At 40.5% G+C, this 26,254-nt stretch overlaps 4 protein-coding genes across 8 annotated transcripts in view; 3 read left to right on the top strand and 1 right to left on the bottom strand.

Annotated features, from left to right (window-relative positions):
* Positions 1-5,616, bottom strand: part of LOC110060678 (uncharacterized) — a 52,731-nt gene extending 47,115 nt beyond the window's left edge. For 3 of the 5 annotated variants that reach the window (XM_089298047.1, XM_089298048.1, XM_089298050.1), the window contains exons 1-6: positions 5,243-5,616; positions 3,957-4,106; positions 3,061-3,144; positions 2,660-2,791; positions 1,334-1,407; positions 332-443 (exon numbers count right to left, since the gene is read on the bottom strand). In XM_089298047.1, the coding sequence (XP_089154173.1) occupies positions 332-443; positions 1,334-1,407; positions 2,660-2,791; positions 3,061-3,144; positions 3,957-4,106; positions 5,243-5,413 (723 nt within the window). In that variant the 5' untranslated portion in view covers positions 5,414-5,616. Of the gene's footprint in view, positions 1-331; positions 444-1,333; positions 1,408-2,659; positions 2,792-3,060; positions 3,145-3,956; positions 4,107-4,660; positions 4,950-5,242 lie in introns of those variants that run through there. The other 2 variants (XM_089298049.1, XM_089298051.1) reach the window with 2 other exon arrangements.
* Positions 5,617-10,718: 5,102 nt separating this feature from the next.
* Positions 10,719-11,657, top strand: LOC110060654 (trace amine-associated receptor 7e-like). Its single transcript, XM_020767445.2, has one exon. It carries the CDS (start codon positions 10,719-10,721, stop codon positions 11,655-11,657), a length of 939 nt encoding a protein of 312 aa, XP_020623104.2.
* Positions 11,658-18,259: 6,602 nt separating this feature from the next.
* On the top strand, positions 18,260-19,195 carry LOC149106659 (histamine H2 receptor-like). Its single transcript, XM_089297372.1, has one exon. The coding sequence runs from the start codon at positions 18,260-18,262 to the stop codon at positions 19,193-19,195; it is 936 nt and encodes a 311-aa protein (XP_089153498.1).
* Positions 19,196-24,610: 5,415 nt separating this feature from the next.
* Positions 24,611-25,546, top strand: LOC110060644 (melanocyte-stimulating hormone receptor-like). Its single transcript, XM_020767436.2, has one exon. It carries the CDS (start codon positions 24,611-24,613, stop codon positions 25,544-25,546), a length of 936 nt encoding a protein of 311 aa, XP_020623095.2.
* Positions 25,547-26,254: the final 708 nt, after the last annotated feature.

Below are 26,254 nucleotides of genomic sequence, written 5' to 3'. Positions count from 1 at the left end.
AGCCTACGCTCAAAACGTCAGCTTCACCAGCTCGCTACGGCGGCAAGTTAACTTTCATCAACTTCAACCGGTTAAATACCAATAAGCGCTCTAGTTGTTATCACGTGACTTCTAAGGACCCGTGTGCATCACTGCACATATCTAGAATTTAAAAAGCCTTGAATTGAGAAGGCTAACGAGAGAGAGAGAGACCAGTTAATGGCAATTGTGGGACTACATGCAACTAGTGATTCACGTTATTCTCTTCTACACTGCGAACAGCCCAGAATTTTTTTCATTTGGTATTTTTCATTCGGTGACGAACAAAGAAAATGGAGTGGGGATGATGTACCTGGTCCTTTCCCTTCAGATCTTTTTGCAATCTTTGAATCATTTGATCTCTGGCAGCCAATTGCTTTTTAAGCTCGCCAATGTGATCTGTGAGTCTTTTCTCTCCTTCTCTCCTGTAAGGACAAAAAAATATGACTAATGAGTGACTAATCCTGTTCAACAAATTAATTAATGTGTAATATTTCATAAACAATCCTACCTCGTTCTGAAAAAGAAGCTATTATAATAACACCAGTAAGAAGAAGGAATGGCACTTGATTAGCCATACTCTTAGAAAACAAAGCAACAACTTGGAAAAGACAAGCCTTGGACTACCACCCACATGGAAGCTAGGAGGAAAGTAGAGAAGCCCAAGAACAAGTTGAAGTTGTCCATGTTGCCCATGAAGTGGGCTTCTCCTGAGGGGAGGTGCGGAGACCAAAGGCATTTAATTTAGCAATTAGAACCATGCGTGGTGGGGGGGAGGGGATACTACACTGTTCACAGTTCTTTCTTTTCTGGTATTTTTTATTGAATGTTAAATGCGTAGGTAGAATTGTGAGAGAACTCAATGTCACTGCAAAACGGAAGACTTGACGGGGTACGGGGTGGGGACTGAGAAGAATTAGGCTTGCTTCGCTCACTGCCCAGCCCCCTCTCCTGTGTGCTTTGCACACCCTTCCCTTGCTTTTTATTCCGCATGCGTTGAAAAAATAGAGAGGCTGTGAACATTCTAGGGGGGCTCTGGTTGTCATGTCCTACATATATGCTCCCCAGGGCCCCCAGGGGTAATTAAGGAATGATGATGATGACTTTTTCTAACCACCTTATAGTCTTCTAAGAGATCTATTGCCATGCAACTGGATCAAACTATTAAAACCAATCAGACAGATTTGTTTAATATCTTAATTAAAAGAGAATTATAGGTCTGGGAAAAAAATATACAAATGTTCAAAGAGCTTATAAAATAGATTTTGAATAATTTTATCTGTGAGCTATAAGGTTTCTTTTTAAATATACTCACAATTCCTTTGACGCTGCAGCATGTGCTCCCAAAATGGCGTCAAGTGACACGGTCCTCAAACCTAACCCAGCCAACTAAATTGAAACCAGCCAGAAATCAACGTTAATTTAGTTAGCATTTACTATTGAAATATTCATAATGAACTTCTTTTATTTAACTATATTATTCACCAGCCCAAGATTCCAAACAAAGTGCACAAACAGTCAAAAATTTGTTAATTTTGCAAACTGTCCAAATTAAGATTCACGCAATTTGGACAGTTCTGTACAATGTACACAACATAATTAATTTTATAATAAGTAAGAGGCCTACTGATGCTCGTCCAATTTGGAAATAACAGGATGAAAAACATTCCTTGGGGAGCCAAATTGGACTCAGTGTACAGCCAATTTTGGTGTTATTGAGAAGTGCATACTGTAGCTGATCAGAATGACCACTAAAAATATGTCCCCCCTCAGCTACAGGTGGTCAAGTGAAAGGGGTTCCATTAATAGTACAATAGCTCATTTCAGAGCTTTTGGGTGGATTGAAAAAGGTGATGCGTCGTAGGATTCTTGGGGGCATTAAAAAATCTCAAAAGACGAGCCAAATATCACAAAAGATGATGAATTATTGTGAATGAGACATCAATTTCATCCATGATTCTTGCAAAGATCTTTGAAAAGTCCTTCAAGATTTTGGCAAATTTTTTCAAAGATCCTTGAAGATTGTCATTAGGAATTCTTAAACACCATAAGACACATACCATAAATCCTTGAATTAGCACACCCCCCCCCCCCCCTCAAATAAGTGCCCCCTTAGGATAAGCGCCCTTCCTATCGGTTGAAATTTAAGATAAGTGCCCCCCTCGAATAAGCACCCCCTTCCCTCCCCCCATTTTGTGAATGAGTGATGAGACAACAAAGGATGTATAGTTTTTGTCATGTAGTATTAGATTTGTACATCGTTTCAGTTAGTGAACTCATTTAGTGAACACGTTAAGTGAACACATTAAGTACTAACGGTGCAGCAATTTAAATTTTAGGATCAGCTTTTTATGTCAATAAACAGCTTATGTTGGTGTTTATGCACAGATGATGTCAGGCCACAATTTGGGAAAAAATGAAATAAGCCCCCCCCCCCCCCCCCCCGTCTTCTCCTAAATTTGAAATAAGCGCCCAGGCACTAATTTGAGGATTTACGGTACAGCTGTATGTTACTAAGTAAACATGGCTGATAAAAGCAGAAACATGACAATCATTTACAAGGTGATCAAAGCTTGGATTTCAAACTCATGCAGGGAAAGCACACCTAATAAAATTGAATCAGACAAAACCCAATTCTCACCTCCCATTTTCCTGTTGCTCTAGCAGTGCCAATCAAGTTAACCAAGTTGTCAATGTCATAGTCTAAGTCTCCTTGACGAGCCTCAAATTGTGCCAGTTGTTGGGTTGTTATGTTAAGCTCTTCTTTCAAAGCCTATAATAACACAGAAGAAAACATTTATGTATGGTATGTACTAGTTCATTTGATGTTTATTAAACAACGCTCTACATGTAAAGAACAGCAAGTCATGAGCACTGAAAAACTATGACAGTTTAACATTTGGTACTGCTGTCGTACAATACATAACTGGAATCTTCTCAGGCCTGACTCTATCAGAAGACACCACCAATTCAAAGTAATTGATGTATTAATTAACATGCCCCAACTTTCAGTGACCTTTACAAGATAAAATAGAAGCTCACCTTAATCTCTTCCACATAATCTTTCTTTTCTTTGCTCAGCTTTTCAACTTGAAGATCCAGATCAGTTGCCCTTGCTGAGTAGTCCTGGAAAATTTATAGTAAAAAGTTCAGTGACAACTTGAACCTCTCCACAAGGGCCACCCTTAGGACAGAATCGAGTAGATGTTGGAGAGATCTACAGGGGCAGATCCAGGATTTTTCTTGGCAAGGGGTGTACCACTAAGGAATGGCGTACAGTGTACATGTAATTGACTGGTGAGGTAAACAAATTTTTAAAGCATATACAAAGAATAAGGCTTCATCTCAGAGGGGGTAGGTGCATACATGTACCCCCTGCACCCTCCCCCTAGATCCGCCCCTGATCTAGATGTGGCCATTGTAGCAAGGTTTTGAGTATTTTGGATTGGTGTCCAGTTGCAACAAAAACATACAGACCCTGGCCTTTATACAGAAGTTAGCCACTTCAATAGAGGCTCAACCATACAAAGTTAATGGGCCAATTTTCTTGATTAACACCATACCGTAAATCCTTGAATTAGCACCTCCCTTCAAATAAGCGCCCCCTTCGATTAAGCACCCCTCTTAATTATCAGCCAAAATTCAAAATTCAAAAAATTAGGAGAATTTTACCGTCGACTGTTTGGACTTCCTGATTTTTCGAGTCAATTTTGGTTCCTCATTGGTAGGTCAAAAATCAGGCTGCAGTATAGAGAACCGTCAGTTTGTTGCTCATTACAAGTTTCTGTTTCTCACAAACAACAACCAACTGGATCAAGCCACTACAGACTGTACATGGATTTCTGCAGAGGTCCATCATCAGCTGGTACTAACAGAAATTAACAGGTCAAATTTAATGCATCTATATATCTTGGAAGGATGAAACACTTTTTATTTACCTTGAGAGTCAGCGTCGTTTTTTGAAGTTTGCTCTCCACAAGGGCAACTCTGTCGTTAGCTTCTCGCTCCAGCTCCTCAACAGTTTGAACCAGGATCTCATTTTGATCACTCAGTTCATTCACAAAGGACTGCAAGGATTGGAGCTGATGCTGCAAGACAAACAACAAAAAATTTCAATCTTCACTTTAAATTTTTTTCAATAATTATTATTCCTTTAAGAAATCTTAACTATCAACTCTGTTAAACCAAATGCCTTTTTTTTCTGGTAGGGGGATTGGAAACAGACAGTTTTAACAGGCTCAATCACTAATTAATCATTGACTGAAATCAATAGCAAACTTCCTTGATGGCAAGAAGTTGTCGGCTAGCCTTGAATACATTAAAGTTCACCATCTGCTGCTAACTCTGCAATAGACTAAGTCCTAGACATGAGTGTTATGTTTTGATTTGGAATTAAAAATCTGTACACAGTATTAATACATTGTACATGTAGCTTATAATTTTTACAAGGATCACAATCAAGCTTTAAGCTCACACAATGCTTCTTTGCAAACAAACTAAGCATTTGCAGATTTGCAGGTAAAAACTTCACTTGAGCAAACAATTTCCTTTCACGAAAATAGAACAGGGAAAGAATAAAAAGTAATTACAAGAGACAAAAGATGACCATATGCTTTGGAGATCAGTATCAAATACTACTCACGTCCGAATCCATAACTCTAAAATTTTAAAGTGTATCTGATAAGCTTCATTTATGTCAATGCACCACGGCTATAACATGCCTCGGTGACTAAAACGCCGTCCAATGTAAACAAAACTGTAGTTTTCAACACGTTCAACTGTTTTACCACCAACGACAAAATTGATTCCGTTTCTTGAAATTTTAAAGAACTTTTACGATGGTAGACGTCGTCCAGGGAGCGTAGAAATATATCCCCGCGTTCTGCCGGCCCGTTTTCGTCCGGTGCCAGCCTCGCGGGTCTAATATTTCTGACCGCTGGCCTCTTGCATTTCATGTGGCTTCTGAAATATGGCTAACGGCCTAAGCGCGATTTGATTCTTTAAAAAAAGCTCTTCAACAGCACTACATATCTTAATTAGCTATCAGTTCTGAAAAGTTTAGATTTTTTTATCTTCCGATCGAACACTGCTTATCAGCTGGCGTGAAACAATTTCGATTTTCGTGTTCGAACATTTTAAATTTTACGGTGAGAGATCGAATATTTAGTAAGTCACTGTTTACAATCTGACGAGGTCGGTGGGAAAAAAATCCCATAGATCTTACCCGGTGAGCTTCTTCTCTTTTCTCTTCCACTTCTTCCATGTCTTTGAGTCTATTCCGGTACATCCCTCTTAACTCGTCCGCCAGCAAACTGTCGCTATCCTCGTCCTCGTCTCCGAGTAGTTCTCCACCGTGCAGAAAACTCTCTCCCAGATCTTTCTTCTTGGTACTCATCAGACGTGATTTTTAACCTCTGCTTTCTGGTGATCAAGTCGATCGACTCCCAGCTGTGAGCTAGGCCGAGTGATCTTTTAAAATTGCTTGCTCTTATTCCTTTCTTTCCATGTCAAAAATCACCCTAAAACGCCAATACAAAGCTGTAACACAACAACCGAACGCTTGGGAAAACGACGCGCGCGTGCTGGTGCACTGATTGGTGGAATTGTTACAACTATTGTTATTGGCTTCTCCAAATAAGGATGCCTCATTGTTAAAGTCAATTAGAAGCCAAAATGGCGCGAACAAAAGGCAACGCTGTGCAATAATTGTTCCTTTTCATGCCGATGGAAAAGTGATCATAATCATTTTCCAGAACAGAATAGGATATTTTGTGTTCAGGATTATCTTGTTTCGTACTCCGTAATTAGCTGTGAATTAGACAAGTCTTAAAAATGGGCGCATATATCATCGCACAAAACAAAGTCAATCTGTATAATATTTTAAGACCCATTTTAAACAACAGTGGAAAATCCAATTTATCTAGCGGTTTAAGAGGTCAAGAGAAGAGCGAATACATTGTTTCTGCGCTGAAAGGTCAGCTTTTTTAAATATGCTTTTTTTTTCTGAAATTTGTTTGCCAGTGGCAGCCTGCATGGAGGACAAGATGGAGTCACCATGGCAACTGGATGAAAGATACCCCAGGTAGCTACATAGCTATTAAGGGATTTCTCGAATTCTCGATTCGGCCACAGGGGTTGTGAACTCTAGAGGATATATATCTATAAGTACTTAGTCAAAGATTAAACAGTTTTAACTATCAGAGTAATTTTCGCCAAATTAATTTGATATTTTGTTGTTAAGGTCATTTATAGGGGGACTACATTGTTAAAGCCTGTAAAGGTTTCTCTTTGTCTTCCGCCATTCATTCATACAGTAGAATCCCGATTCCTCGAGCCCTCGGTTTTTCGAACCTCCCGATAACTCGAACCAAACGTGTTACCCCTGTTCAGTCAACGCTGTAATTTTACCCCCGATTTCTCGAACTATCCGATTTTTCGAACCAATTTTCGTTTCCCTTGGAGGTTCGAAAAATTGGGATTCCATTGTATTTGTCTTACCGACTTAATGTAACATGTATTAACCGAAATGGAAATAAACTTGATCGATTGATTGAAAATGTCATTCTCTCAGGTTTTCTGCTAATGTTAGACAGTCTAGCAACTTTGTTAGTTTCGAGCAACTTTTTTGCATTCTAAGCAATTTCTAGTTTTCTATCAATTCTGAGAAATCGGAGCAGCTTTTAGTTCTTAACGTGGCCTTGCTTCCATATTTCACAATATTTCAGTTGACAATTTATTAATTTCCTCTGAAAAAGAAGCCAGATACCCCTCCCCCTGGGGCTGATCATGGGTGCAAGATGCGTGCAGCCGGCCTGCTAGGTCAGCGCTTTTTTTTTTTTTTAAATTCAAAATGGCGGACGAAGATTCACCCGCGACTGACTCGAGTGTCTCAGGTGAAGAGCTTTTACAAGAATAATATTAATTTTGATACATAGTCTTTACTCATACATTTTTAATTTTGCTGTTTTTGAGGACAAAGTTATTTAGCAACGCTGGTTAAGCCGCAAAATTGCCCAAAAATGCTTAGAAATCTTACTTTTGTTGTACTTTTGTATCAGACCAAAGAAAGGAAGAGAGTAACAATTTTTTTCTTGTTTTTTCTTTTTTTTGGAGAAACGTTTGAGCAACTTTCGTTACAAAAAGCAACCTTTGACTTTTTTTGAGCAACGTTTGAGCAACTTTTTCAGGAATTTCGGGTAACTTTTTGTGAATCTCGAGCAACTTGCAGAAAGCCCTACCCCGTCCACATTGCGCCGGAGAAATTTGAAAACTCAGCTTTATTTCTATGGTTAGGCCTACCGCCCACACTAATCCGTCACGAAAACGGAACTTTTCAAAAACGCTCTTCAGATCGGAGGTATTTGAAAACGGCGGCTTTGCGTTTTAGTGTGGAAGGAAAACATTTCGAAAACAGAGCTGTTCGAAAACGATGAAGACACGAGAATCACTGATGGGATTTCCCTGCCCAGGTTTTCCGCAAACACAAATCCAAAATGACCGGTGATTGTTGCGTTTTTAAATTCTCCGGTGTAGTGCAGTGGAAGGAAAATAATTGCTACGTTTCCAGAGTGAAAACGCCGTTTTCAAAGTTCTCCGGCGTATAGAGTAGACGGGGCGTAAAGCTTACATATATGGCGTAGGGTTATATGTTCATCTCACCTGGAGGCGCTGTGGCCTCATGGTTAGTGCGTTCGTCTCCGGATCGAGCGGTCTATGTTCGAGCCCTAGCCGGGGACATTTGTGTTTTGCTGTTGGGCAAGACACTTTACTCTCATAGTGCCTCTCTCCACCCAGGTGTATAAATGGGTACCGGCGAATCGGTTTATCGATATCCGTGAGGATGCCACAAAATGTAGTTCTGAAAATATTTGAAAGAAATGTCTCAAGTGCTTCTTTTCGCCGAATTTATACTGGAAATTGCTAGGAAAATAATTGGGTAGATATTTCTTGTTGATTTCGATTTAAGACAGAAAAAATGGCTTTTGTGTTTAAGTGGATGGTTATGAAATGGCAAAAACTCGTAAAGTCCTATGTATACAGTATGCCAGAACAGAAATTGTATTGAAATCCCCAAACATCTTATGGCTTTTTTGAGAACTTTAGTGATTGCTCTCACAATTCATGCTGGAATAATGTGTATTTACTGTTGCCTAGTGCAGATATTTGCCATCAATTAAAGGCTATATCCACAACTCTACGAAATATGTACCTTACTTAAGATGGAGCCACGGAGAGAAATCAAATTGCCTCGCTCAAATGAATATCTGTGCTTTGAGACCGATAACAATAGAACACTATCCAGTGGATTTCATTCTCACATGGCCTTTCGTGCTGTAGAAATACTAAATGAAAGACAGCTAATTAAATATGCATAAATTAGTGACAAACGGCCATTTTTGGAGGGGGTCCCCCTAACTTGAAGAGAATAAAATATTTTGAGCTAAGTTTTTGCCGTAGTCATTTACTCACCAAACCCAACATGTGTACCAAGTTTGAGCGAAATCGGTGATTTTAGATGTATCACCTCCTGTCTGGTTTTCTCATGGACACACTCTTAAAAATATCGAAGGTGAGTCAACGGAGGCAAACGATCTTACTCATATTTTGTAGAAGTGGGTCTGTTGCGTAAATTATTCCAAATATTGCCAACGTTTTCAAAAAACTTAACCCTTCAAAAGGCATTTCAAACCGCCTCACACATAAACGGAGAGCTAAAACACGGAAAGGAATTCGATGGTGTGTTTTGCAAAAAATTCAAACTTCTAATCGATAGATTTTCTTCATTTTTTCGCTTACGGTAGAAAATCGGTGGAGAAAATGATCCATCAAAAGAAAGGCCGTCCAAGATCGTTAAATCCAGGCATAGCTATAACAATGGAAATCTGTCCTGTTATTGTTCATTTTATTACTTGGCGCGCGATCGATGCATGACGTGGCGTGTGAATTTTCGCGCGCAGTAAGAAAGCCCACAAACAATTAACACGAACGTCCTGGAATTACTCGAAACTTAAAAGCCAATTTAATACCCCTTTTGGAGGTAAAAATGAAATCGGGTAACCACAACAAAACCAACTTTAAACACCGTTTAGGGTCTTCTTGCAATTCCAAAACTCTCATTATTTTTGCAAGAGTGTTCCGGCGCCTCCCAGTACAGGGAAAAAGACAGCCTCCTTCTCTCCTCTGTCTACACTTGTCGTTTGACAAGTGGAGGCAGAAGAAAGCCTGGGAACGAGGTTGGGAGAAAGGCGGTCTACATTTACAGGTCAGCCGCAGAACTAAGCTCAACAATGCAAAGCCACGGATTTCTTTTCATCACTTAGATGAGAAATACTCAATCTTATATGCTTATCTGGGGATTGAAAGCATAGCCTAGGAATTAGTGCAAGTGAAACTCGTACCTGAACACATGACATGCAATCCACAAGATGCAATAATATTGATTAAATGTGGCTTTTTTGCCATAAATTTATCGACAGAAACTGCGTGCGAGATTTTGAGAATGTGATTACAAGATCAAATATCAGTTAGTCAGGCAATCAGTCAGTCCGTCAGTCAGTCAGTCAGTCAGTCTGCTTGACAGCACAATGCTGATAATAAGTATGTGTTCATTTGCGATGATCTGGATCAGCATCAACAATCCAAGGTAACTCGGATAAAGGCGCATCAAAGAAACCGATGAAACCTACAGTGGATTCACTTGTTCCTTTGATGCACATTGATCTGATTGTGTGCGAGAGAAAGTAGCATTTTAGGGATTTTTTTCCAATATTTTAGATTAACAGACATTTAAACAATATCCAGTGACGAAGGCCGATTTTCAGAATAAATGTCTGATCATATCTCCGCAAATCGATGGCCCAAGCTTTTTCTTAAATTAGTTTCTGACATGAGCAACTCATGGCAAAGTCAACGCAAGACCACCTGTGGCCAAGCGCGATTTTCCCAAGTGTTGACAAATTAATCTCCTTTTATTTCATCTTTTATATAGCAGCACAGCCAAGATATAAGAATGAGCGGAAACATTAACTGCTAAATAGTTTTTGTGCTCAATGTTCTGCTGTTCATTATAGATGAGTTTGTTAGTAACCCTTTACGTAACGAAAATGCTTCCCGAAACATGTAAACGACATCAGTTTCAAATAAGGGAATAGCATTTTAGGACATTCGGCACGATGACACTGTTTTCAGTCTTAAAGCTTGAAAATTTACGAAATACAATGCGAAAAGCCTTCTTTGATCAAGCCTTAACGTAAGAAGATTTAATATCGCTTTTGTGTATTGTGTTGCACGTGTTGTTTGACTTGTTTGGCATTTGCGCTAAACTGTGTTCCTCGTTACTTTTACAGTTCGCGGCTTCCGATAAATCTTCACCTGCCGTGTGAAGTGGCAATTGATTCACACATGCTAGAAAACCGACCAATTAGCCTTTTTGATCATTTTTGTTCGTCAGTCAATTTTGAGTTCACCATTATTCAATTTTAATCGAGTTATTTCCAAATGTTGACTTCATTGGTGAGTTATCGACCAATCAGTCCAACTCGGCTTATTATCTTATGTCCAAACCATTTCAAATCAAGATCTTGTGAAGTGGTTGGAGCGGAAACCGTGTTAATATATTCAACAACAAAAAACCTACATGGCAATAATTTCGTCCAGATTTATCCAAAAAAGGCCTGAAGTGTTTATCCCAGTTAATCATCATGAACAAGACTGATTTAACCTGTCAATTTGACATCATAAACAAATTCTACACGACACCGCATTTGAGGCGGTTCTTTTTTCCTCTGGCAGTGCTTAATTGCGTTGTTGATGGTTTCTTGCCCGTAACATCTGTTGGAGGAAGCGCTTTACTTCTCGTGGCCGTTATCAAATTTCCCCAGCTCCGTGAGATACCAGGCAACCTTCTCCTTGCATCGCAAGCAGTTTCCGACCTGCTTATCGGGCTTATGGTACAACCGTTTTTAACCGCCAGACACATCGGCTTGTTACTTGGAGATTGTTTACTATCAACAAACAACTCTCTCAAATTCTTCGCAAGCTACTCGGTCTACGGCTTGCTATTTTCTTCCTGTTTGAACATCTGCTTGATAACCATGGACAGGTACATTTGCATCGCGTATTCTCTGCGATATCAAGACATCGTTACTAAAGAAAGAGTCGTTCTAGCCATTAGCGCTTCCTGGGTGCTTTCGCTGGCTTTTGCTACAGTCCAAGCGCTCCCTTTTCTTCCTGGAGTCACCATCCTGAAAACCTCCGCCAGATCGTTCTCCGCCATTCCTCCCGTGCTGTTAGTAATCATAACAATTCTTTGCTATTCCAAGATGACGAAGATCGCAAGGCGACATCAAAGGCAAATACGAGCACAGATGAATGTCAGCAACGACCATCCGACTCAACAAGATTTCCAAAGCACCAAGACAGCCCTGCTAATGGTTGGCGTTATTTTCCTGAGTTATGTCCCAGCGGTCATTGTCGTGCTTTGTTTGTACGCCAGCAAGGATCTTGCGTTTCTAGAAGCTGTGAAACCGTTTTTGGCAACCCTCGCTTTCCTCAACTCAAGCACAAATCCTTTGGTTTACTACGCGCGAAGCAGAAAAATCCGCCGCTGCGTCTGGAAAGTAGTAAAATGCATAAATTGATGGTCCTGTACGCTCGTGTTTTACTCCGACGGGTTTCATCTTCTTCAATCTCTCACACTTGTCAGTCAAGGTTCTAAGTTTATCCACAGAAGGGAAATGTAAAGTTTTGGGCTAAACAGAAATATATAGTGGCAATATAAGAGAAGAAACATTACTGATAAAGTTTTGCTTTTTGTTACATTTATGACTGAAAAAATGATTCCATTAGGATTGCTGAGAAAAGACAAATTAATTTGAAGGCCGAAAAGGCTGTCTGTGATTTGCTTTTTGTACGTTATATTCAGCTGTTACATAAATCTTCTTATAACTTGACAATTTACGACATACGTATTCAAACCCTTTCTTCTGAATAAAGCCTTGACCTAAGCAGTTTAATTCGTAGTGTTTTCTTTAAAAGAAACCAGCTCTTTCCCATAAGCCGCACTGTAATTCGCCTTGTTACTTGCATTGGCATGCGATAGAATGAAAACATATCTTGATATATTTGCTGCCGGTTTTATTTTCTCGGTCGTTGTTTTTATAATGAACTTGTACTTTGTCCTATCATTGTTTAACAAATAAAGAAGCCTTAGCCGTGTATTACACTGTGATAAATTACGACGGGCATTTGAGAATACGAGGGAAATGTAGAAAACACTCGCCTACGGTTCGTGTTTTCTGCATTTCTCGAGTGTTCTCAAACGTTCGGAGTGTTTTGTCACAGTGTAATACACGGCTTAGGCTTCTTCATTTGCTTTGTGCCAAAAACAATAAAACAAGCTTTTTCTATGTTTTATTTAAGCAATAGACCACTCTTTCTACGGGTTTACTGGCGCAATAAACCATGCGGAATGTTGGGAGAACACGAGAAAAGTTTGTAATTTACAAGCTTTTCGAGTGTTCTCCCAACATCCCAAGTGGTTTATTGCGCCGGTAAACCCATAGAAAGAGTGGTCTATCGCTTTTATGAAATAACTATGGAAAAGTCTGTCAATGAGAGGAAAACTTATTGTACTTTCGTGGTCAAGTTATTTATTCTCATCAAATTCATGAGATGACGCGACAAACCAATCACAACGACTCAAGAATGAAAGCACAGACTCCGCGCCGGACGACGAAATCACAGCAAAGCGACGAAAAAATTTCACGCTAAGAACGTTTTAAGAAAGGAAAGGAAAAGGTTATCGGTGAAAGGCAAAAAGCATATTAATTAACTCAAAGGTATTCTAACGGGGAAATGCAGGGATTCGTAGGTGGAATCGGTCATCACGAAAGTAAAAGGCTGTAGTCCAAACTTCATGTGCTTGGCGAAGTGATTCAACGCAGTGTTTAGCGACAACTTTCCAAAGTTTTATGAATGGAATAAAGGTTAATAACAGAAAAGCTGCTTCCGAAATTTATTCAGAATTTATTTACTTATGCTGAACCCTATGAAGTACGTGTTTCTCTCTGTATTTTGCTAATGAAAACTGTTGCTTGAAAGCTAAACTTATGGAAATCAGATTCATTTATCGTGTTATGTCTACATGCATTGAGTTTAAACTCAAAATTTCTGATAGAAAGATATCTTTTCCCTGCTTTTTTGACAACCCAAATTGATCAGTCAAGCCCAGCTGACTTCTTCCGTGGCTCCTGCACCGAAATAAGCCTCGAGCCGCGAGCCGCGAGGCTCGTTTTACAAGCCCCGAAAGATTCCCGCCAAAAAATCCGAAAAAGGGCATAATGTCCGAATATGGTGTTTATTACATGCGGGATGCCAAACCGACCGGCCAGAGACCAGTGGGAATACCCGAGGAAAATGGAACGACATTTTCCGATCAAACCGGGCCAACCAAGAGGAATGGCTCTTACCATATTTTATCCCTTTTCCGAATTCCCTACAGAGGTGAAAAAAATGGAACAGCGGATTTCGGTCGGAATAATCCCACCGAAATAAGTGGATCACCTCCAGAGGTGATCCCGAATATTCCGGTTGGAAGGAACAGAAACGGATCTTTCCATTTGACTTCGACCGAAATTTTAGGTTTTGGTAGCTGCGAGCGAGGTAAACTTTTGGTAATCTTTAATTAGTTTGCAAGGAGCTGCGCAGTATATGACAAGACAAGACAAGACAAGACAAGACAAGACAAGACAAGACAAGACAAGACAAGACAAGACAAGACAAGACAAGACAAGACAAGACAGGACAGGATAGGACAGGACAGGACAATAAATGCTGACCTACCAAAAAGGAAGACCGTGTCAAACCTAACAGAGGCCTAAACTGGTATTCAGCCTTATATGGAGACAGAACCGAGGAAAGATTATTTTGTTCCAGGGGGGTGTACTGCTAACAAACCGCAGTCAGATGTCTTCACTGAAAACATGAAATGCGAGTACCAGTGGCTCAACAAGGTCAACGAGCCACTAGACAAGGAAAAGCTGGAAGAGAAAGAATGTCTGTCGTGGTCGGCTCACTTTGTCTCCTTGCAAAGCGAAGCTCTCTCACCTACTGCTATAACGTCACTCTTACCCATCTTCGAAGAAAATGCACACAGTAAAGCAATGATCCAACCAGGTCTCGCTATGTACATTAAGTGAGTGCATGCACACTGTTTATCTTACAGCTACGAACTTACAAGGCCAGCATCGGTGACAATCACTGGGAACCTGATGATCTTAGTACTTGGGTGCGGAAGCAATGTGAAGCACATCCCCAGTTCCTTTTCTGGTCAACCGCGCTTGAATTGGAACTATTGGCGCTAGAATTTGTCAGGTCTATAAGAGAAGGCAACTTTTCCTTGTATGTACAGATTCTCGGAAAGCTTGTTCCCCGGATGTTTGCTCTCGAATTAGTAAACTATTCAAGACGGCTTCCAATCCACATCAGAGATCTTGTCAACCTGAAGGAGAGGCACCCATCAGTATACGCTAAATTCGAACGAGGGAAGTTCGTTGTGCAGAAATCCAAGCATCTCCTCTCGAAGATTTCTCTAGACCGCAACCACGAACAGGAGAACGAGATGATTAAAGGGGACGGTGGAGCAGTAGGGCTAGCAGAAAGTCCCGCGGCCCTTCGACAATGGATGGTAGCAGGACCCGAAATAGCAAGGGCAGTGAGAGAATTTGAGGGTGGTGGCACTCATCACTATGAACAAGTCCCATCTGTTCAGAAAGTTTTTGCTAAAGACGTTAAAAGCCTGATCAGTGTAATTGAACAAATGGGGAACCCATTCTGTGAAGACAGTGCCGATCTTCTTGCATTGGACACTAAGGAAATCGTGGCTAAATGTGTCGTGGAAGCTGTTTCATCACGAGCCAAGATGAAAGGACAGTCAATGTATGACAAATATGTAGAGGAACGGCTTAATAAGCGGTCCAAACCCATTACAGATGCTACACAACGATGCAACCTACCTTTGCTTGGCACCCCTGAGAAACGCCAATCACGTATACGTACTCTCAAGAGTGACTGCCCACTCTTTTCCAGTTTGTATATTGCTTGCCAAGCAAGAGAGGGAAACCTTGAAGAATTTTCAAACACGAAAATAGTTCAAGTGCGCCTGCACTTTCATGTCATGGAAAGATGAGTACAGAGCAGAAATCGGAGCTTATCACGTGTGCTGAAGTCAGCACAACGTTTGAGCGTCCTTCGGTTCATGCAGTTGTCTTAGACGGTGCAGCTATTTTGAACATGCTTCCACCTGGTAAGTGCAAGACCTTTACGGAGTACGCAGAAACTGTCTTTCTCCCATACATCGTCAACTATCGCGCACAGAACGTAAAGAGAATCGATTTGGTGTGGCATCGTTACCTGGAGAACAGCCCCAAGCAAGGCACACGTTCTTCCATGCACTTACCGGATGCGATACGGTGTCATAATGTTCTGGAAAGGGTAAGAAGACCGCATTTTAAGCATGGAAGTGCTATCCTGAGGCAAATGAAGTTTTTTGTGCTCTATCATTGCCACAGACAATGCTCTCCGAGCAGCAATTCCGAGTGCTTGAACGCTTCGTGGTTTTAATGTATAGCCGAACAAGTCTTCATCAGGATGTCAACCATACACGGCAGTCCATGTTTTCTAAAGGCACCAAAAGCATAGAAAGTATTCCGCCAACCCAAGCGGCCCTGGAACAACATGTCAAGAGGGCAACATTTCAAGCCGGTCATGTCTGGGGGCGAACACTAGATCCTATCCAAGAACTTCCAAGTGCAGCAGACTGGGGATGGCATCTACCTTCGGATGGTTGGATACCGACCTAGTCTACCCTACCTGAAGCATCAAAAGCTTGTAACGCGCTCATCAAATGTGGTTGCAAGAGTGCATGCCGGGGACTCTGCAAATGTACTAAGGCAAACTTGCCCTGCACTGCACTGTGCACTTGTAATGGCAACTGCTATCAAGAGTGAAAATGGTAAGACACAGCCACCTCCAAAAACGTCACGGGACATTCACTTTCATTTCTTTTTTTCGAATAAGTATCATTTTCAAAATTCAAAACGTTTAATACATAGAGCTTTTTGTGCAGTTAAGCTATAAAGATGTTACCTCCAAAACACCATAGCGCGCAGTCACTTAAATGGCTTTTCTGACGAATTGGGTACCCTGTGGCTTAAATAAAACATATGCGAACTTTCCAACGGCCAATAAAGAGTGAACAGGTTAGGTTCCTTCGTGGATCCTTATCTTATGCCATTACCTACCTGAAGAGGATTAAGTATATGAAATTTAGTACTTGTTTCACCAATTTGAACGAGTTTACGCTTATCTTCCGGACTACAGAAGAGAGCCTGGGAACGAGGTTGGGAGGAAGGCGGTCTACATTTACAAGTCAGCCGCAGAACTAAGCTCAACAATGTAAAGCCACGGATTTCTTTTCATCACTCAGATGAGAAACACTCAATCTTATATGCTTATCTGGGGATTGAAAGTATAGCCTTGGTCTAAATGAAACTCGTACCTGAACACATGACATACAATCCACAAGAGGCAGTCATATTGATTAAATTTGGCTTTTTTGCCATAAATTTATCGACTGAAAGTGCGTGCAAGATTTTGAGAATGTGATTACAAGGTCAGCTGTCAGTCAGTCAGTCAGTCCGTCCGTCCGTCAGTCCGTCAGTCCGTCAGTCCGTCAGTCCGTCAGTCCGTCAGTCCGTCAGTCCGTCAGTCCGTCAGTCCGTCAGTCCGTCAGTCCGTCAGTCTGTCAGTAAGTCCATCAGTCTGCTTGGCAGTACAATGCTGATGATAAGGATGCGCTCCTTTGCGATGATCTGGATCAGCATCAACAATCCAAGGTAACTTCGAGAATGGCGCATCAAAGAAATCAATGAATCCTTACCTACAGTGGATTCACCTGTTCCTTTGATGCACATTGATCTAAGTGAGAGATAAAGTAGCATTTTAGGGATTTTTTTTTTCAATATTTTAGATTAACAGACATTTAAACAATACAGCGACGAAGGCCGATTTTCGGAATAAATGTGTGATCATATCTCCGCAAATCGATGGCCCAAGCTTTTTCTTAAATTAGTTTCTGACATGAGCAACTCATGACAAAGTTGATCTAAGTCAGAGATAAAGTACCATTTTAGGGATTTTCTTTCCAGTATTTTAGATTAACAGACATTTAAACAATATACAGTGACGAAGGCCGATTTTTAGCGTAAACGTGTGATCATATCTCCGCAAATCGATGGCCCAAGCTTTTTCTTACATTGGTTTCCGACATGAGCAACTCATGACAAGGTCAACGCGAGAACGCCCGAGGCCAAGCGCCATTTTCCCAAGTGTTGACAAATTAATCTCCTTTTATTTCATCTTTTATATAGCAGCACAGTTAAGATACAAGAATGAGCGGAAACATTAACTGCCGAATAGTTTTTGTGCTCAATTTTCTCAATTTTACATGCTTCCCGAAACATGTAAACGACATCAGTTTCAAATAAGGGAATAGCATTTTAGGACATTCGGGACGATGACACTGTTTTCTTAAAGCTTGAAAATTTACGAAATACAATGCAAAAAGCCTTCTTTGGTCAAGCCTTGACGTAAGAAGCTTAATATCGCTTTTGTGTGATATGTTGTTTGACTTGTTTTATTTACGCTAAACTGTGTTCCTCGTTACTTTTACAGTCCACGGCTTCCGATAAATCTTCACCTGCCGTGTGAAGTGGCAACTGATTCACACAAGCTAGAAAACCGACCAATAAGCTTGTTTGATCAGTTTAGTTCATTATTCAATATTTAAGTTGACCGTTATTCAATAGACCGTTTTCGATATATTAAAATTTAGCTTGGCAGTGAGGATTAGAGGACACAAACAAAGGAAATTGAATGACCATGTTTATTCATTTCTTTTGTTTGTGTCCTCTTGGCCTCACTATCAAGCTGAATTTTAATATGTCTAAAGTGGCGCATTTTAACTGAGTTATTCCCAAATGTTGACTTTACTGGTGTGTTATCGACCAATCAGACCAACTCGACTTATCATCTTATGTCCAAACCATTTCAAATCAAGATCTTGTGAAGTGGTTGGAGCGGAAACCGTGTTAATATATTCAACAACAAAAAGCCTACATGGCAATAATTTCGTCCAGATTTATCCAAAGAAGGCCCGAAGTGTTTATCCAAGTTATTCATCATGAACAAGACTGATTTAACCCGTCAATGTGACATCATAAACGAATTCTACACGACACCGCATTTGAGACGGTTCTTTTTTCCTCTGGCAGTGCTTAATTGCGTTGTTGATGGTTTCTTGCCCGTAACATCTGTTGGAGGAAGCGTTTTACTTCTCGTGGCCGTTATCAAATTCCCCGAGCTCCGTGAGATACCACGCAACCTTCTCCTTGCATCGCAAGCAGTTTCCGACCTGCTTATCGGGCTTATGGTACAACCGTTTTTAACCGCCAGACACATCGGCTTGTTACTTGGAGATTGTTTACTATCAACAAACAACTCTCTCAAATTCTTCGCAAACTGCTCGGTGTATGGTTTGCTAGTTTCCTCCTGTTTGAATATCTGCTTGATAACTATGGACAGGTACATTTGCATCGCGTATTCTCTGCGATATCAAGACATCGTTACTAAAGAAAGAGTCGTTCTAGCCATTAGTGCTTCCTGGGTGCTTTCGCTGGCTTTTGCTACAGTCCAAGCTCTCCCTTTTCTTCCTGGAGTCACCATCCTGAAAACCTCCGCTAATGCGATCTCCGCCATTCCTCCCGTGCTGTTAGTAATCATAACAATTCTGTGCTATTTCAAGATGACGAAGATCGCAAGGCGACATCAAAGGCAAATACGAGCACAGATGAATGTCAGCAACCATCCGACTCAACAAGATTTCCAAAGCACCAGAACAACCCTGCTGATGGTTGGAGTTATTTTCCTGTGTTATATGCCAGGGGTCATTGTCGTGTTTGGTTTGTACGCCAACAAGGATCTCGCGTTTCTGGAGGCTGTGAAACCGTTTTTGGCAACCGTTGTGTTCCTCAACCCAAGCATAAATCCTTTGGTGTACTACGCGCGAAGCAGAAAAATTCGTCGCTACGTCTGGAAAGTTGTAAAATGCATGAATTAATTGTCCTGTACCCTCGTGCTTTACTCCAACGGGTTTTATCGTCTTCAATCTCTCACACTTTTCAGTCAAGGTTCGAAAAAGTTTATCCACAGAAAGGAAATGTAAAGTTTTGGGCCAAAACACAAATACATACTGGCAACAGTAGAGAAGAAACTGATAAAAGTTTGCTTTTTATTTTATTTATGACTGAAAAAATGATTCCACGAGGATTAGTGAGAAAAGCAAATTAATTTGCAGGCCGAAAAGGCTGTCCGTGAATTTACTTTTTGTACGTTATTTTCAGCTATTACATAAATCTTCTTATGACCTGACAATTTACGAAATACATATTCAAACCCCTTCTTCTGAATGAAGCCTTGACGTAAGCAGTTTAATTCGTCGTGTTTTCTTTTAAGGACGTTCGCGCTAATTGTTTCTGCGCATCCCTTCCGTGGCACGCAAATTCACAAAACAATGATAGGGCAGATGGCCATTGCCATAGCTTTGCCTGGATTTAACGATCTTGGACGTTCGTTGACCCCTACCTTTCTTTCCAGTAACAGATTTTATTTACATTTATCTCCACATTGTCCAAAAATGAACAAAAATCAATGTGGGAAGTTAAAAGAATTTGAAGATTTCTGTCCACGGGATATCGAATCCTGCCATCTTGCAGCTGCAAGGCTCGTGAAAGTATGGTCGCTAAATGCGAACTTGTTCTTTAAGGAACCTCACCAGTTGACTAAATTCACTTAATAGGTCCTCTTAAACTACTTAAACAATATTTGGCAGAGAACAGTTCACTTCAAAGATCTAATTGCAATATTTTTTAGCTACAGACACTGTGGCCTTGTTCGCTAAACGAAGCCCGATTTTTTCCGATTTAGGGTGTTCTTCCGGGCATGTTCTCTCCAAAACGAAGTCGGTGACCCCCCATTTTTTTTTTTTACATTTCTGACATAACTAACTCATCATCTTACAGTGGTAAAAGTCTCAGAAAAAAAATCAATGCTGGAAAATTTTCGCGCGAACGTCCTTAAAGAAACTAGCTCTTTCCCTTAAACCGCACTGTAATCCACCTTGTTGCTTGCATTGGCATGCGATAGAATGAAACACATACCATGATATTTGCTGCCAGTTTTAATTTTTCGGTCGCCGTTACTATAATGAACTTGTACTTTGTCCTATCATTGTTTGGACTAATAGTTCGTCCGGGCTGTACAATTGTCGTGGAATTCGACTTGTCTTTCACCAAATGATAACATTATTCTGAGTGATTTATCGGCAAATTATACTAGCTCGCCAATCGTCCAAAAGCAATTTAAATTCGAATGCCGATCGAATTGAGTAAAGCGGAAATTGTGTAAATATTTCAACAAGAAAAATCCTACATTCATTTTAATTCGTCCAGATTTCGTGAAAAGACTGGTTGAATTTATGCAAGCTTACCGTTATGTCATTATACTTTGTTCAATCGACATCACAAATTCTACACTTTGTCAGATTTGAGGCGCTCTCTCAATTTTTTCGCCGTGATTTAATTTCCCAACCTTCTAGAATGGCCAATAACTTTCTTGCATCTCAAGCAGGTTCAGTTCAGTCTTGATGAAATTAGTGGAATTCTATTAGCGTACTAACTGAATGCAAATGCTGCAATCTGATTGGCTGAGCTACAGTATATATCGTACACTATCAGCCATTATTAGATACTGGATCACTGGATAATGCAATTCAAGAGTTTTCATGGGCTTAGCCATCAATCATGGTATATGAGCCATTGTACCACGCTCTACAAATATGGTAAGCGTAGCCCTGATTTCTTGGGTTGTTTTTGTGGGGTCGTGCAATATATTGCGTAATCCCATATAGTCTGCGATAATCTTGAGGGTTTGAGGACTTGATCTTACATGATCTCACGTGACAGATCTTTGTGAGCACGAGTAGTCTCAGAGGCAAACTGGTTATTTCATGTTAGCTTTCTATATTTTGGGGATGTTTTTAATAAAACAATCATGCCACTCGTGCTTGTTGGATACAAGATAGTTCTACCATCTCATATCCAACCCGCGCTCCTGGAATAATCATTAATTATGGGCAGTAGCTGCAGGCTGTATACGAAACAGCGATGTTTTCTCGTTTCTCGGAAGTTTCGAGGAAACATTTAGAAACAAAGGGATAATTTCAATTCAGAGAAGAGTCATAGAAGGATACTCGCGGTTTCTGGACTTTCAAAACTCGAAATTGCTGAAAAAATTGATGAGCGTGCGAGTGAGATGGAAAATAACAGAGTCCTCACAATTTCTTTAAAGCGTGAAGTTCAATACAAAGTAGAGAAATAATTAGAAATGGTTAACTAAAGGAAAAATTTTGTTAGAATTCTACAAAACAATTACATTATTCGATCTTGATTTCTGAGGAGCTCATAATTAAATTTCTTGAGCACTTTCTTGAAGAAAGAGCATGTGGAGTAAGACTTAGCCTGCATGCTCTCTTGCTAGTAATAAAATTTGATGATCTGTGCCTTTTGTGTGGGTAAAAATATTGGAAATAGCTAAACTTCCCCCACTGAATTTTTTTAAATTCTTTGTTTGCAATCTGGAAAACAAGTTATCTTTTGAAAAGCAAATAAAGATCGTAGACCATTTCAGAGAGTAAACTTAGTGAGCGCAGCCGGCATCAGCCTTTTACCAACCCTTCACCTGGTTCCATTTCTTCCTCAGCGTGCACTCAATCCATGTCGTGGTGTGACGTACATTGACATCCACTCTCCACTCTCTACCCTCCACTCTCCAACCTCTACTCTCCATCCTCCACTCTCCACTCTCCCCTCTCCACCTGCGGAAATTCGTTTTATGAAGACATTTACAAGTTTGCTCTTCGAACGCGAGGCTCGGGTGCTGATTAACATACGCGAACATATCCAGTTTTTAACTTTCTCCGTAAGATCCGTTATTCTAAGAGTCAGGAGCATAGCCCATTGACAACAACTTTCTAGCGGTCTTTAACATGAAGTGTCAGCCCTATTTCTATCGAATTCGATGACTTATAACTTCAACTCAAAAACAGTCGTTAAAGTTTGAAAGAACTGAAAAAAGTTGTGGAAACGCGCCATGTGTTTCTGCAACATTTCTCAATCTGGCAAATTTTCACTCGAGTTTCCATATAAACTGGATAGAAATACGGAAAATGACTTCTATTTCTTAAATTTACATAAACAAAAAGTATCGTACATTAATTTTAGGAATCCGTTTTTCTCGGAAATCGTGTCCTCAGTTACAACGAATCTATTCCTTAGAAGAGCAGCTATTTCTTATTATTTATACAAAAGATTCATCGTCTTGGGAAGAGGCGCTGCTGCTTGCCACAGAATCTGGCGCTGAAGGGCTTTGAGAATCCGGCTGTGAAGCCCGCGATGGCTGCTGGCAAGCGTTACCTCCTTCCCACACTAGGCTTTCTCCGACTTGTAACGACGGACCGAGCTTGTTGGCTACATCGACAAGCTGTCAACCAAAAACCAAAACGAACAGAGAGATGAACGTCAATGAAAATAAAACAACAAAGAGGTGAAGGTCAAATGACAACAACAAAAACAAAGTTACGCCAGTCTTACGACCTCTAAATATTTGTTAAGTTTAAAATCACTGTTCATTTTATTACTTGGCGTGCGCTCGATGCATGACGTGGCGTGTGACTTTGCGTGCGCGGTAAGAATGCGCACAAACAATTCGTGCGAACGTCCTTAAATTACTCGAAACTTAAAAGCCAATGTAATACCCCTTTTGAAGGTAAAAATAAAATCGGGTAACCACAACAAAAAACCAGCTTTTAACACCGTTTATGGTCTTCTTGCAATTCCGACACTCTCATTACTTTTGTACTAGTGTTCCGGCGCCTCCCAGTACAGGGAAGAAGGCAACCTCATTCCCAGCCTGTCTCTCCTCCGCCTCCACTTGTCGTTTGACAAGTGGAGGCAGAAGGGAGCCTGGGAACGAGTTTCGGAAGAAGGCGGTCTACATTTACAGGTCAGCCGCAGAGCTAAGCTCAACAATGTAAAGCCACGGATTTCTTTTCATCACTTAGATGAGAAATACTCAATCTTACATGCTTACCTGGGAATTGAAAGTATAGCCTTGGTCCAAATGAAACTCGTACCTGAACACATGACATACAATCTACAATAGGCAATAATACTGATTAAATGTGGCTTTTTTTGCAACAAATTTATCGACTGAAAGTGCGTGCGAGATTTTGAGAATGTGATTACATGGTCAGCTATCAGTCAGTCAGTCAGTCCGTCCGTCCGTGAGTCCGTCAGTCCATAAGTCCGTCAGTCCGTCAGTACGTCAGTACGTCAGTACGTCAGTCCGTCAGTCAGTCCATCAGTCTGCTTGAAAGAAGAATGCTGATAATAAGGATGCGCTCCTTTGCAATGATCTGGATCAGCATCAACGATCCAAGGTAACTTCGATAAAAGCGCATCAAAGAAATCGATGAATCCTTACCTACAGTGGATTTACCTGTTCCTTTGATGCATATTGATCTGAGTGAGAGAGAAAGTACCATTTTAGGGATTTTCTTTCCAGTATTTTAGATTAGCAGACATTTAAACAATATACAGTGACGAAGGCCGATTTTTAGCGTAAACGTGTGATCATATCTCCGCAAATCGATGGCCCAAGCTTTTTCTTACATTGGTTTCCGACATGAGCAACTCATGACAAAGTCAACGCGAGAGCGCCCGTGGCCAAGCGCGATTTTCCCAAGTGTTGACAAATTAATCTCCATTTATTTCATTTTTTATATAGCAGCACAGTTAAGATACAAGAATGAGCGAAAACATTAACTGCCGAATAGTTTTTGTGCTAAATTTTTCTGCTGTTCATAATAAATGACATTGCTAGTAACTCTTTATGTAACGAAAATGCTTCCCGTAACATGTAAACGACATCAGTTTCAATTACGGGAATAGCATTTTTGGACATTCGGGACGATGACATTGAAATACAATACAAAAATCCTTTTGTGTGATGTGTTGTTTGACTCGTTTTATTTACGCTAAACTGTGTTCCTCGTTACTTTTACAGTCCACGGCTTCCGATAAATCTTCACCTGCCGTGTGAAGTAGCAACTGATTCACACATGCTAGAAAACCAACCAATAAGCCTGTTTGATCATTTTTGTTCATCAGTCAGTATTTGAGTTGACCGTTATTCAATTTTGACTGAGCTTTTCCCAAATGTTGACTTTACTGCTGACTTATCGACCAATCAGACCAACTTGGCTTATCATCTTATGTCCAAACCATTTCAAATCAAGATCTTGTGAAGTGGTTGGAGCGGAAACCGTGTTAATATATTCAACAACAAAAAGCCTGCATGGCAATAATTTCGTCCAGATTTATCCAAAGGCCCGAAGTGTTTATCCAAATTATTCATTATGAACAAAACTGATTTAACCCGTCAATGTGACATCATAAACGAATTCTACACGACACCGCATTTGAGGCGGTTCTTTTTTCCTCTGGCAGTCCTTAATTGCATTGTTGATGGTTTCTTGCCCGTAACATCTGTTGGAGGAAGCGTTTTACTTCTCGTGGCCGTTATCAAATTCCCCGAGCTCCGTGAGATACCACGCAACCTTCTCCTTGTATCGCAAGCACTTTCCGACCTGCTTATCGGGCTTATGGTACAACCGTTTTTAACCGCCAGACATATCGGCTTGTTACTTGGAGATTGTTTACTATCAACAAACAACTCTGCCAAATTCTTCGCAAACTACTCGGTGTATGGTTTGCTATTTTCCTCCTGTTCGAACATCTGCTTGATAACTATGGACAGGTACGTTTGTATCGCGTATTCTCTGCGATATCAAGACATCGTTACTAAAGAAAGAGTCGTTCTAGCCACTAGCGCTTCATGGGTGTTTTCGCTGGCTTTTGCTACAGTCCAAGCTCTCCCTTTTCTTCCTGGAGTCACCATCCTGAAAACCTCCGCTAATGCGATCTCCGCCATTTCTCCCGTGCTGTTAGTAATCATAACAGTTCTTTGCTATTTCAAGATGACGAAGATCGCAAGGCGACATCAAAGGCAAATACGAGCACAGATGAATGTCAGCAACCATCCGACTCAACAAGATTTCCAAAGCACCAGAACAGCCCTGCTGATGGTTGGAGTTATTTTCCTGTGTTATGTCCCAGCGATCATTGTCGTGCTTTGTTTGTACGCCAGCAAGGATCTTGCGTTTCTGGAAGCTGTGAAACCGTTTTTGGCAACCTTTTTGTTTCTCAACTCAAGCATAAATCCTTTGGTGTACTACGCGCGAAGCAGAAAAATCCGCCGCTGCGTCTGGAAAGTAGTAAAATGTATAAATTGATGGTCCTGTACCCTCGTGTTTTACTTCGACGGGGTTTTATCTCCCTTAATCTCTCACACTTGTCAGTCAAGGTTCGAAGTTTATTCACAGAGAGGAAATGTAAAGTTTTGGGCCAAAACATAAATACATAGTGGCAACAGTAGAGAAGAAACTGATAAAGGTTTGCTTTTTATTTCATTTATGACTGAAAAAATGATTCCATTAGGATTGCTGAGAAAAGAGAATTTAATTTGCAGGCCGAAAAGGGCATCCGTGATTTGCGTTTTGCACGTTATTTTCAGCTATTACATAATCTTTTTATAGCCTGACAATTTACGAAATACATATTCAAACCCTTGACGTAAGCAGTTTAATTCGTCGTGTTTTCTTTTGAAGAAATTAGCTCTTCCCCCCCAGCCGTACTATAACTCGCCTTGTTGCTTCTATTAGCATGCGATAAAATGAAAACATATCTTGATATATTTGCTGCCAGTTTTATTTTTTCGGTTGCCGTTACTATAATTCTTCCATGGCTATACAATTGTCGCGCAGTTTGACTTGTCTTCCACCAGATGATAATATCATTCTGAGTGATGTATCGGCAAATCAGACTAGCTCGCCAATCGTCCAAAAGCAGTTCAAATTCGAAGGCCGATCGAAAGGGGTAAAGCGGAAATTGTGTAAACAAAAAGAAAAATCCTACATTGAGTTCATTTTAATTCGTCCAGA

Source organism: Orbicella faveolata, unplaced genomic scaffold, assembly GCF_042242905.1.
Source record: "Orbicella faveolata isolate gen_17 unplaced genomic scaffold, um_ofav_v1 contig_3, whole genome shotgun sequence".
In the NCBI taxonomy this organism is placed as follows: Eukaryota; Metazoa; Cnidaria; class Anthozoa; order Scleractinia; family Merulinidae; genus Orbicella; species Orbicella faveolata.
Note: the sequence above shows the minus strand (reverse complement) of the source record. Positions and strands in the feature narration are given on the sequence as shown.